The following is a 12,958-nucleotide window of genomic DNA, read 5'->3' as shown; positions in this document are numbered from 1 at the left end:
CTGTCGGCCCCAGGTGGTTGGGGCTCATGAAGAAGGAACAGGCCCGTCTGGGAAGAGGGGATAAATTCTCAGGCTCTCAAACCCAGGTGGATCAGCAGCACAGAAGTAGGGGTGTCACTGGGGTGATAAGTCTGCTGTGAACAGCGTTATTGAAGAATATCACTTTTCACATGGCCACCCTCACTTCTGTGCTGCTATTGGAGGGCTTCAGAGCTGGTCGCATCGCCAGCATGTACTCTGCCATTAGAGCTGGGTGGCGATATATATATGTTCTTGTGAGGGTGGGGGCATAATGACCAAAGACACAAAGAAGGGGGAGGGAAGGGCAAGGGCTGATGAAACACCTTTGAGAACCACTGGTCTACACTATTATGATCATCACATTTACAGAATGATAAATCTTCTCCAAAGTATGTCTTGAGAGGTATCACGGGAAAGTCACCGTCTGCTGAATATTATTGTCCCATTAAATTGTGTGTCAGCACTGTCCATGGAGCTCGGAGAGTTTGCTGTATATTTGTTACATGCTGTAAAGCTGGAAAACACCCACAGATGAGCTCCCCAGAGACAGTGGCACCTGCACACCAGCTAGGTGCTAAGTGGCCAGTAATTGCTCAGCCAGTAAAAAAGTGGCCAGTAATTGCTTCACCAGCTGTGGAGCTAGGAACATGAGAGTTACAATTCACCAGAAGCACGGCTGGACGCTCACTTAGGCCGCAGACTTACTGTTGCCTGCCCCCGGCTGGGAGTGAACCTCAAAGAGGAGAGTGGTACAAAAGCACAAGGGAGAATTGCCTCCATTTTTACCTCTCCTCTCTCATCTTTACAGACGGCAACAAGATGGCCTGAAAGGCAACAGGGGCCTTGGACTGGGGAGGACGAACCAAGGCTGGAAGGAAATCCAGCCTGTGTACCCAGAACTGTGAACTGCCTGCAACAGCGGGTGGGGTGGGAAATTCTGTTCGCTTTGCATCTTCCTTAGTTTAGTAATATTTAGGATTTAAAATGCATGTTTTAATTTTGTAGTTTAAACCGTTTCTGACCTTTTACATCTTTCTTCCTCGTAATCCCTGAAACCCCCCTTGCTCCAGTTAGTAAAGTGATTTTAGTGTTTTGTCTGGACCTGTGTGTTTTCATTGAAATGTTTGGGGGTATTTGACTGGAGAGAACAAGGCTATGGCCTAATCCGGCCCCTTTGTGGGGGTGACCCACTAATGATTGAGCTTGTCCAGCCCAGTGAACAGACTGAGTGGAGGGAGCTGAGCTCAGCCTGGAGCTCACAGCCTCGCCCCCTTACCATGCGGCTCTGAGCGGGGCGGAGCTCAGGTCCCGCTGGAGCCATGCTGCCACTGTTGAGGGACACTCCTGGATGCGCTGAGGCTCCGGGTAAGGGGGGGGCCGGGGGTAAGGGGCCAAGGCTTGGGGGGGTTTGCTAAGGGGCAGAGAGTCCCGGGGAGTCAGGGACAGGGAGGGGGCAGAAGTGGGGGGTCGGTCAGGAGACAGGGAACAGGGGGGTTGGATCATTGGTGTTCCAGGGGTCTGTCAGGATTCAGCAGGGAGGTGGATAGGGGTCAGGGCAGTCAGGGGACAGGGAGCAGGGGTAGGGTCCTGGGGTGGTGTTTGGGGGTGGGGTCTCTGGGGGACGGTGAGGGGACAAGGAACAAGATGGGTTGGGGATTCTGAGGGGGGGCAAGAAGTGGGTGAGGGTCAGCTAGGGGGCAGGGCCAGGCTGTTTGGGAGGCACAGCCTTCCCTATCCTAAAGCTCATTCAGCAGTTTGAGGCTTGCAGAAGAGCCAAGCAGTTAGCTTTTCCATTAGGGCTACCATCCCTTTCATTTCTCAAATGCCAAATCATAGTCCACATTTAATTTCAGTGCCATAGGGAGATTCATGTCAGGGGAGGGTAGCTTCATTTAAAATTAGCCACTAGGGGAGGGATCACATGAGAAGAGCAATATCCTTCCCAACCCTACCAAGGGAGACCTCCCTCCCCTGCATTCCCTGAGGCCCCAGAGGGGTTAATTCAGTGGTTCTCAAACTTTTGTCCTGGTGACCCCTTTTGCATAGCAAACCTCTGAGTGCAACTCCCTGCCCCTTATACATTAAACACACTTTTTTATGTATTTAACACTATTATAAATGCTGGAGGCAAAGCAGGGTTTGAGGTAGAGGCTGACAGCCCTTGTGACCCCCTGAGGGTTCGTGACCCCCAGTTTGAGACCCCCTGGGTTAATTTAATTTAATTTTAGCAGCCTGTGTCCATTCACATGCGTGTGCTATTTTGAGCATTTCAGTTTTCACAACATAGGCTCATCCCAGATTCTGGAACAAGCTCAAATGCTCATTTCGTGGAGTATGTACATAAGCTACACTAAAGACAAACCTACGGTAACCGTCTCCAGTTTGCGAGGGATCCTGTGGACCAGTCTCTAGGAAACAGATACATTCATGGAGGTTAAGTCCATTAATGGCTATTAGCCAGGATGGGTAAGGAATGGTGTCCCTAGCCTCTGTTTGTCAGAGGGTGGAGATGGATGGCAGGAGAGAGCACTTGATCATTACCTGTTAGGTTTACTCCCTGTGGGGCACTTGGCATTGGCCATTGTTGATAGACAGGATACTGGGCTGGGTGGACCTTTGGTTTAACCCAATATGGCTCTTCTTATGTTGTAACCTAAATGAACCCAAAGTTATGGAGACAGATATGAGTCAAGGAAGCCAGCAGAGTATCAGAAACCTGGAAAAATCTCTGACTGGATGGGCTCAGGCGTTTGGTCACAAGCGGAGGTGGTTCAAAAGTTTTGGATTGTTTTTAAGCAGAATTTTTTGTTTGTTTCTTTTAACAATCAAACACAGCAAGCAGCAAATATTTGGCCACACACTTCTGAAACTCCAAACCATAGTCAGGTTTTGGCAGACTAATTTCAGCTTTTCAATTAAAATAAACACAACAAATTTTGAAGGAAAGCAGATATTGTCCATGATATTTTTCTGCTTTTTAAAAACCCCTAGTTTTCAATCCAGAAAAAGTTTTGACGGAAAATATTTGTCCAACCCTTTTAATGAGCTTTAGTGCCTTTTAGCACTAGCTGATGCTGAGAACCAGTGATACCTTGTAAAGAAGTTTTCTCAAAACTGGGTTTGTGCCGAGATGCAGAAGGTTTATTTTTCCCAGGGCCACCTGTGGGGGGGAGCAAGTGGGGCAATTTGTGCCTGGCCCCACAGGGGCCCCCACGAGAATATAGTATTGTATAGTATTGCCATTTTTTTAATGGAAGGGACCCCCAAAATTGCTTTGTCCCAGGCCCCCTGAATCCTCTGGGCGGCTCTGATTTGAGGAAGCACATTTGGAATGTTTCCATTATAACTGGACCCTTGTAGCATTGATTGAAAAAGAAAGTAGAATGGGTGAACAATACCTGAACAAGAAAAAGCTTTTTGTGTCTTAAAACAGGCTAAAACAGTGTTGTTACCATATGGCCTCAGAAGAACATGAATGCCCACTTCCAGCAACTGAATCAACGTTATTTGAAGACGCACCCCCGGTAGATGAAGTGTTATGCCTTGGAGAAAAAGAGGTTTGGTTCACAGATGGTCCTTTGTACCATGAAAGGAGTAAGCAGTATATGGGTGATGCTGCTATGCAAGCTAATGGGGAGACTCTCTGGATCCATGGGCATGACTTCAGCACAGGCAGCAGAGATCAGAGCTCTTAGGCCATGTGTACACTGACGTGTTACAGCGCAGTAACTTGCTCGCTGGGGTGTGAAAAATCACCCTTCCCCAAGTGCAGCAAGTTTGTGTCCTGTAATGCGCCAGCGTAGACAGGTTCCCGGCACTTGATGCTATTCCCCTCGTCGAGGTGGATTACATAGAGTGCTGGGAGAGCTCTGTCCCAAGCGCTCGCCGGTGTCCACGCTGTCAGATCAAAGCGCTGCCGCGGGAGCACTTTGAGGTTTTTACTGTAGACTTAGCCTTAGTGATCTGCTTAAACAGACAACATAAAGTTGCACTTTGCTTTTATGTCTACAGATGCGCCCCAACTTACACAATCGTTTTGTTCCGGAAAGCCTTGCGTAACTCAAATTCTGCATAAGTCAGAAACATATACCCGTACATTACGCAAAAATTTTGGGACTCGAAAATCCCTATTTCTTGTTTATGGAATTTTTTCCATAAGTGTGAATTTCTGTAAGTCGGGTCTTGTGTAACCTGGGGAGTGTCTATGTATGGATTCAGATTTTGCAGTCCAGGGGCTGTTACACTGGCTTTGGAAAAAGAACCATGGCTCAGGGTGGAAATTTATCTAGGACTGGTTGAAAGAATACCTGGGAAAATTAAATGAAGACATACTAAAAAGCATCCAAAGGGAGAAGGGGATTAAAAATATCAGAAAGATAAAGTGGCTGCTTTAGCTATATTAGCAAAAAAAGGAACCTTTGGGGGTTATGGTAGATACTAGAGTTCACATCATAAAACAGGAGGCTGAACCTAAAGATGAGGAACCTGGAGCATGAAAGGGGGTTATGCAGTGAATAAGAAAACAGGAGAGGTAAAGTGGGTACCTGAGAAACTTTAAAGAGAAGAGATCATTAACCTATGTCAGTCTATGGCCCACTGAGGAGTAGAAAATACTCTCTTTTAAGGTAAAAACAGATTGGAATATGGCCTAAGGTGTGAGAGGATGTAGGAAATTTGGTTAAAAACTGCAAAAGGTGTGCAGGAGATGGGAATAGACCATTGAATTTGGGACCCTTTTGGCACCAAAGACTTGTAGGGCTATGGAGTAGAATCCTAGAAGATTAGGACTGGAAGGGACCTGAGAATGTCATCTAGTCCATCCCCCTGCTCAAAGCTGGGCTAATCCCCAAACAGATTTTTACCCCAGTTCCTGAAATGGCCCCCTCAGGATTGAACTCACAATGCTGGGTTTAGCAGGCCAATGTTCAAACCACTGAGCTATCACTCCCCCTGAATACAGATTGACTATATAAAGACCCGAAGAGGGAATCTGTATTTATTAGTGATGATAGATTCTTTTTCTGGCTGGGGGGAGGCAATTTCCACCAGGAATCATTCTGCAGAGACCACCACCAAGAAGTTGTGGAAAGTACTGTTTAGTAGATATGGGACTCCAAAACTAATTGGTTCAGATGATGGAGCACATTTTATAGGAAAGTAATTATGAAAAATATTAAAAACTTTAGGAGTAAAGCACCAACTACCTATCCCCTACCATCCTCAATCGTCCAGGACAGTAGAAAGGATGGATCAGACTATCAAGCAAGCCCTTCGCAAAGTGGTGCAAGTCACTGGCAAAAGTTAGGACAATAAATTACCATTGATGTTGGCAGCCATCCGGAGCAATGATGGATTGGATACTGACTACCAGCCGTATCACATTCTCTTTGGAAGGTTTAGGAGCTTGTGGAACCCCTTAGTTTGGAGCCCTTTATTATATGGAGGAGGAGGAGGAAGAGTCTCTGTTGTCCTGGGCCTTTATCTGCAACTCCAAGGAAACAGTCTTGGGCAGGAAGCCAGGATCCAAGGGATGCCATTTCCTCCAATTCTTACACAGCTTTAAAGCCGTCCCACAGGTGTTATGTCCTTTCTTGCTGATTCTTCATTTTTTTCCAAGGACATGATAAAACTGTTTTTTTATAAACAGTTCTTTTTGACCAATTCACCCTTCAGTTCTCGCTTTGGTTGCCAAAATGCAAATCATGCACTCATGTCGAAACACACTCCAGCCACACTAGGTCACAAGACCTATAACATGGTACATGGATATATGGGTTATATATGTACATATCCCAACATTGCCTGCATCTCCCAAGGGGGCTCAGTGACCCTGTTTCCATCCTCTGGAATTGAATTATCCCTCATCTGACTGGCTGAGGGCTCTGGCTCTACCCAGAGGCCCCCTCACCTCTTCCCGGGAGCTCAGAGCTGCGCGGAGTCCCTCTCTGCCTGTGGTGGGGGCCCTGTGAAACCAGCCAGAGCCAGGAGCAAAAGTTGGTAGCATGTGAGTGAGCTGGACTGTGGGAGTCAGGCCCAACAGGGGGGGTGAGCAAGGCTGGGAACAGGCTCTGGAGGCTGGGCAGTGGGGGTTGGAGCCAAGCTTGGCAGAGCAGGGCGTGGGACTTTGTGGAGTGGAGGAGGAGGAACCAGGCTGGGGGTGGCTGGGGTGAGCTGTGCTGGGAAGGGAAAAGAGCAAGGGGGTGTCTTTGTCTGACTTGGTGAGCTAACAGCCATAGGCGCTGACTCCATGGGTGTTCTAGGGCTGGGGCACCCATGGGGAAAAATTGAAGGATGCTCTGCACCCACCGGCCGGAAAACAGCTATTTCGTGGTGTAAGAAGCTCTGGGACGGAGGGGGGAGGAATGGGAATGTGTGCTCCGGGGAGGAGGCGGGGAAGAGGTGGGGCCGGGACAGAGATTTGGGGAAAGGGTTGGAATAGGGGCAGGAAGAGGGTGGATTTGGGGCGGGGACTTTGGGGAAGGGTTGGAATGGGGGCGGAGTAAGGGGGAGGGTCGAGCACCCTCCGGCGCCAGCAGAAGTCGGGGCCTATGCTAGCAGGGAACGTGCTGGGGCTTCCTGGGGAGCAGGCTGGTGCCTCCGGAGGGAACAGCTATTCCGAGCTGCCCCATTCTGCATCTGCACCTCTCCTGCCTGTGCAAGATGCAGAGCCCCCAGGGGCGAAGGGAAAAGGCCCTAAGGCCGGCCCTGCACCCTGGTGGATACGAGGGTGGGTTTCTGCTGTCACCCTTCCCCTCATGCATCATTTTCCTTCCCCCCTCCACCGCTCTCTTTCTCCTATTGCTTCTCTCTCCCACAAGTCCTGCTCAGCCAGCCCAGCCAGTTACAACTTTTCCACCAGTGCTGGTAGGGTGACCGGATGTCCCAATTGTATAGGGAGAGTCCCGATATTTGGGGCTTTGTCTTATATAGGTGCCTATTACACCCCCACCCCTGGCCTGTCCTGAATTTTCACAATTGGTGTCTGGTCACCCAGTGCTGGTAACATGCGCCCAAGGATGCTGCACAGGATCCTATTCAGCGCTAGGACCCAGGAGCAGCCGGGAGGCGGCTCCGGGGCAGCGAGCGCTGGGCTCCGGCCCGGCAGCAGGAAGTGACTTGCAGCCGCTGCGGTGACTCTGGCTCCCAGGCTCCTGGCGAGATCCCCGAGCCCCGGCGGCTGGTGCTGGGAGCCCGGAGCCCTGGCTGCAGCCGGGAGAGGGGAATCTCCAGCAGGGCCCTTCCCGCTGCTCCCCAGGAGCCTCTCCCAGGGCAGAGCCCCCGGCCCGGCCCGGCCCGGCCCCTGCCCCGGGGGGCCCCGCTCGGAGGGAAGGTGAGAGAGACCCGCCCCCCCCGGCACCCCCGGGCTGCAGGGGCGGAGGATAAAGAGGTGCAGGGGGTGAGGGCAGGCGGGGGGAGCGGGGTGGGGGCAGGAGGCGGGTGCTGGGGCTGCGGGGGGCAGGCTGGGATGGGGGCAGGGGCGCACTGAAGGGAAGATGGGGCGATGCAGGGGGATCGAGGAGATTATGGGGCTGAGGGGAGCGAGGCTGCAATGAGGGAAGATGTGAGTGGGGGGCACTGCGAGGGGTGGGGGTGTATGGGGAGGCGGGAGGGGGACAGAGGTAAAAATCCAGCCCCCCCACACCCTGCTCCCAATGTGTGTTATTGTCAGACACCCCCGTGCTGGCGGGGTCTGTGTCTCACGAGATTTGGGGTCTGCCCAGGGCCCTGGTCTTATTTCTGGGCAGGATTCACATCTCAGCCCCACCGGCGTCGCTGCTGCTTTGGGGAGGCAGGGAGTGTGGATGGGCCAATGGCCTCCGCCTCTGCCTGCCTGTCCCTGGGGGCTGCTGCAGGAGTCCAGGGCAGCTCATTCTTCAGGTGATGCCACCAGAGGGCTCCTGCTGTTCCTCAGGGAGAGGAGTTTATACTGCAATGGGAGGAAATCCCCCAAAGTGACCCCTTTAGTTCTGTTCTTTTTTCTAGCATTTGGCTCAGAGATGCTGTTATTGGGAGGGTCTGAAGAGTCTCGGGGGAATCGAGGTGTGGCATGGACTGAAGCCCTTTCTGTAACCTCCTCCATCACCCCAACAGGCTGAGGAATTGCGTCCACCTTTCTCCCCAGATGGGCCCGTCTTCCAGGATGCAGGGAAGGGAACTGTCTGTGATGGAGCCTGCTGCGGTAGGGAATTTTTAGGGAGTTCCTGCGGCTGGGGGCGGGGGCAGGAAGGAGACAGAGTGTGAGAAACTTGCTGATTTTCTGAGTGGGCCCGTTGGTGATGGGGGAGAGGAGACGGGACATTCCCCAATTTCTCAAACAGGATTTAACCCCCTTGCACAGGGCTGGGAACATTTTCCAAGCTTCCAGTGCTGGAGCCTGACCCCACTGGCTAGAGGCTGCTGTGAAATACGCAGGGAACCTGTTGGGATTCCTGTCCCCGGCTCAGAGCTCTGCTTCCTGTATCAGCCTGTGGCTGGCAGGTGTGTGGGAAATGAGAAGATCCTGCCCTGCTCCATGTGCTGCGGGGACAAGGAGCTCCCACCTTCTCCCATCCCCTGAAGCCTCCTGGCTGCTCTGAGCAGGGTGGGGGTGGGATTCTGCAACTCTGGCCCTCCCAGAGCTTCCATTTCTTTATCCTTCCTCCCACGTGGCTATTGGGATTGTGGCTGGGGCAGCAGGTGCTGAGTGAGGGACTCTTGTTGTTTCAGATGCCGGTGAGCTTCGAGGAGGTGGCTGTGTATTTCACCCAGGGGCAGGGGGCTCTGTTGGACCCCGCTCAGAGAGCCCTCTACAGGGACGTCATGCAGGAGAACTACGAGATGGTGACGTCGCTGGGTAAGGGAGTCCCATCACCTCAGATACTAGATGCTGTGGGGTCTGCATGTCTGAATCTGGTCATTCTTCCTGTGTCAGTTAGATCAGAGGTGAGTGGGTTCCATAATGCACAGCTGCCATGTGAGAGAGATTTGCATCTCTGTGCCCTCTCCAGTGGGACATGGTTGTCAAAACCCAATGGAGAAGCTAAACCATCCCGACCCCTCCAGCTTTCAAAGGGGAATCATTGTCCTGTCTCTGTGTTGTTTCTTGGCTGCACACACAATCCCTGTTCATCTCCCTCCTTGGGAGTAGTTCCATCCTAGGGGAGGGCTCTGGGCTCTGCAGGTTTAGAAGGAGGCAGGGGTTTAAGTGCAGAGCCGTGTGTGAGTCAGCAAGGCCCCCAGAGCGCACAGATCCTGGGAACGCCTACTGAGGGTGTAGTAATAATTCAGCTCACCTCCCCAGACAAATTCCTCTGCGCAAGGGGGCTCAGTAACCATTTTCCCATCCTCTTGGATTCCATGTTCCTCCAGCAGAGCACAGAAACAGGTTCTGCTCACAGAATGTCCTTTCTGACAAATACTCCACCAGTGCTCCATGCGCCCTGATCTGGTCTGATTTCACCCTCTGTACAGGATTTCCCATTCCCAAACCTGAGCTGATTGTCCGGCTGGAACAAGGGGAAGAGCCGTGGGTGCCCGATCTCCAGGCCTGCGAGGAAAGAAGGCTTCAGAGAAGCACCCATGCAGGTGAGGATGGACACAGAAACCATCTAGAGAATGAAGGAAAAAGCTGAGAATCCCCAAATATGGTGTGAGTAAGCACCCTCAGTCCTTCCTCATCTCAGTCAGGACAGGGCTGCAGTCATCAGATATAGCTCACGCCATTCCACCCAGCCTCTTAACTGCAGGAGTTTACTTCCCAGCTTTCGTCCTCTGTGAGTGTTCGGGTGGGATATGGAGGCGAAGTCCAATTGCTCAGTCTTTGTGTTGGGTTTTCCCTCTGTGCTATTCCTCTTTCTCCCCAGCACAATGACTCCTGTCTGGATTGTGTCTCTCCTAGCAGGTGCTGAACGAGGGAGTGAGAATGAGGAGGGGAATCATCATGAGGAAGTTCCCAGGGAAGTGGAACCTCTGGGGACCTTTGTGGGAAGAGCTGAAGGTAATTTTCCCCGGTGCTTGGAGCAGGCAGAATCCTGGCGAAGTTGGCACAGGTCAGAGAGGCTTCTGGGAAACCAGACAGGGAAGAAAGTGGATGAACCTATTAACAGTGGGGGAAGAGAGGACGATCCCAGAGCCCAACAGACAAATCCCAGTGAAGAGACACCCTGGCACTACCTTCAGTGTGGGAAAGGATTCATTGTGAGATCACAGCTTGTGACACGTCAGACAATCCATACTGGAGAGAAACCTCTTCAATGCTTGGACCATGGGGAAAGCTTCAATAAGGTCTCAGATCTTAATAACCACAGGAGAAGCCACTGTGGAGAAAAACCCTCTCAATCCCTCGAGTGCGGGAAATGTTTCATTTCGGAGACACAAATAATTAGACATCAGTTAAGCCACACACGTGAGAGACCCCACCAGTGCTTGGAGTGTGGGAAAAGTTTCATACAGAGGTCACACCTTCTTCTACATCAGGCAATCCACACAGGAGTGAGACCCTATAAGTGTTTGGAGTGTGGGAAAAGTTTCATACAAAGGTCAGGCCTTGTTAGACATCAGGCAATCCATACAGGAGAGAAACCCCATAAGTGCTTGGACTGTGGGAAAAGTTTCATACAAAGGTCAGACCTTGTTAATCATCAGGCAATCCACACAGGATTGAGACCCTACAAGTGCTTGGACTGTGGGAAAAGTTTCATAATAAAGTCAACCCTTGTTGAACATCAGGCAATACACACAGGAGAGAGACCCCATAGGTGCTTGGTCTGTGGGAAAAGTTTCATAAGAAAGTCAAACCTTGTTGAACATCAAGCTATCCACACTGGAGAGAGACCTCACAAGTGCTTGGACTGTGGGAAAAATTTCATACTGAAGTCACACCTAAGTCGTCATCAGGCATTACACACAGGTGCGAGACCCCACAAGTGCTTGGAGTGTGGGAAAAGTTTCATATGGAGGTCTGACCTCATTAAACATGGAAGAATCCACACAGGATCTAAACTTCTGTGACACATGGCAAGAAAAGGTTAAGCAACTTGCTTGTAATTGACTCAGATTCAGCTTTTAGAGAGAGATTTTAGAAGTTTGTCCACCTTAGATAAGCTAGAGTTTGACATGTAAATGTGTATTTTTAAGGACTTGGAAGAAGAGGGCAAGTCAAGTCTGAGTAACTTAATTGCCTTCCATGAGGAGATAAGTGGCTCTGTGGATGAGGTGAATGTGTTATACCTTGACTTTTGAGCTGTATAAGTAGGGGCATTGCCAGCAGATTGAGGGATGTGATCGTTCCCCTCTATTCGACATTTGTGAGGCCTCCTCTGGAGTATTGTGTCCAGTTTTGGACCCCACACTACAAGAAGGAAGAGGAAAAATTGGGAAGAGTCCAGCGGAGGGCAACAAAAATGATTAGGTGGCTGGAGCACATGACTTATGAGGAGAGGCTGAGAGAACATGGATTGTTTAATCTACAGAAGAGAAGAAAGAGGGGGGATTTGGTCGCTCCTTTCAACTACCTGAAAGGGGGTTCCAAAGAGGATGGATCTAGACTGTGCTCATTAGTACCAGGTGACAGAACAAGGAGTAATGATCTCACGTTGCAATGGGGAAAGTTTAGGTTGGGTATTAGGAATAACTTTTTCACTAGGATGGTGGTGAAGCACTGCAATGGGTTACGCAGGGAGGTGGCGGACTGTCGTTCCTTAGAGGTTTTTAAGGTCAGGCTTGACAAAGCCCTGGCTGGGATGATTTAGTTGGTGGTTGGTCCTACTTTGAGCAGGGGGTTGGAGTAGATGATCTATGCAAAGGGTTCCTGTATTCTGTTAAATCAGGGATCAGCTAGGTGCTAAGTGGCCAGTGATTGCTCAGCTGGCCATTCACAGCTGTGGAGCCAGGAACAAGAGAGTTACAGTTCACCAGAAGGACGGCTGGACACTCACTTAGGCCACACATTGATTGTTGTCTGTCCAGCTGGAGGCTGAACCTCAAAGAGGAGAGTGGTGCAAAAGCACAAGGAAGAGTTGCCTCCATTGCCACCTCTCCTCTCCCATCTTTACAGAAGTCAACAAGATGGCTTTAAAAGCAACAGGGGTTTTGGATTGGGGAGGGCAGGCCAAGGCTGGAAGGAAATCCAGCCTGGGTATTCAGAACTGTGAACTGCCTGCAACAGCGGGTGGGGTGGGAATTCCTATTTGCTTCACTTCTTCCTTAGTTTGGTAAAATGTAGGATTTAAAATGCATGTTTTAATTTTATATTTTTAACCCATTCTGACCTTTTACATCTTTCTCCCTTGTAATCCCTGAAAACCTCCTTGCTCCTGTTACTAAAGTGGTTTTAGTGTTTTGTCTGGACCTGTGTGTTTTCATTGAAGTGTTTGGAGGATTTGACTGGAGAGAACAAGGCTGTGGCCTAATACGGCCCTTTTGTGGGGGTGACCCACTAATGACTGAGTTTATCCAGCACAGGGAACAGAGCTGTACAATATGCACTTTCCCACGGTGTAAGGTGTTTTTGAGGGGAAAAAATCCAATTTAAATAACAGAAGTCTGATTTTCTTGATTTTTTTTTAATGTCATTGATTTTTATTTACCCTGGGAAGCAGTGTAAAACATGCCCTGGGATGGAGAATTAAGCAGCTCAACAGTCCAGATTGTACCGTGGGGTATGTCTCACACTCGCTGTCTCCTGGGACCCACATGGCACCGTTGGGCTTTCATCATCCTGATCCTGAAAGGGAAGCTGAGCAGGGCAAAGCAGAGAAGAGGAACCAGCTGACATCCTTAACTGCTTCAGCTTCGGCTAAATCCTGAACTGCCCCTGGGATGTGAGACTTGAGGTTCTGCCACCAGCCTTCCCCCCACGCATCTGTTTCCTTTCCAATGGTCAGGAGTGAAAGTATCTGAAAGGACTTAGCGATATGCCGGAGTCCTGAGCAGGGGGAGGGGCCTCAACCGGAATTGG

At 50.5% G+C, this 12,958-nt stretch overlaps 3 protein-coding genes across 7 annotated transcripts in view; all 3 read left to right on the top strand.

The window, feature by feature from the left end:
• The window catches only part of LOC115640751 (zinc finger protein 436-like), a 452,700-nt gene that overhangs the window by 347,606 nt on the left and 92,136 nt on the right, over nt 1–12,958 (top strand). The window lies entirely within an intron of this gene.
• LOC115640827 (zinc finger protein 300-like) overlaps nt 1–12,958 on the top strand; it is a 308,757-nt gene that overhangs the window by 284,656 nt on the left and 11,143 nt on the right. The gene's annotated exons all lie outside the window — the stretch shown is intronic.
• Nucleotides 8,761–11,312, top strand: LOC115640820 (zinc finger protein 300-like). 2 transcript variants are annotated; one of them, XM_030543841.1, is made up of 3 exons: nt 8,761–8,854; nt 9,472–9,585; nt 9,902–11,312. In XM_030543841.1, the coding sequence occupies exons 1-3, from the start codon at nt 8,821–8,823 to the stop codon at nt 11,008–11,010; spliced, it is 1,257 nt and encodes a 418-aa protein (XP_030399701.1). In that variant the 5' UTR covers nt 8,761–8,820; the 3' UTR covers nt 11,011–11,312. The 2 variants fall into 2 exon arrangements, with proteins under 2 accessions (XP_030399701.1, XP_030399700.1); XM_030543840.1 differs by having other exon boundaries at nt 9,899–11,312.

This window comes from Gopherus evgoodei, unplaced genomic scaffold, assembly GCF_007399415.2.
Source record: "Gopherus evgoodei ecotype Sinaloan lineage unplaced genomic scaffold, rGopEvg1_v1.p scaffold_32_arrow_ctg1, whole genome shotgun sequence".
NCBI classification, from domain to species: Eukaryota; Metazoa; Chordata; order Testudines; family Testudinidae; genus Gopherus; species Gopherus evgoodei.
This window is presented reverse-complemented; position numbering and strand designations above follow the sequence as displayed.

Coding starts and splice junctions, on each gene's coding strand:
- LOC115640820 (XM_030543840.1), top strand. CDS start 8,821: ATGCAGGAGAACTACGAGATGGTGACGTCGCTGG. Junction 8,855..9,471: donor CGAGATGGTGACGTCGCTGG/GTAAGGGAGTCC, acceptor CCCTCTGTACAG/GATTTCCCATTCCCAAACCT. Junction 9,586..9,898: donor TCAGAGAAGCACCCATGCAG/GTGAGGATGGAC, acceptor TGTCTCTCCTAG/CAGGTGCTGAACGAGGGAGT.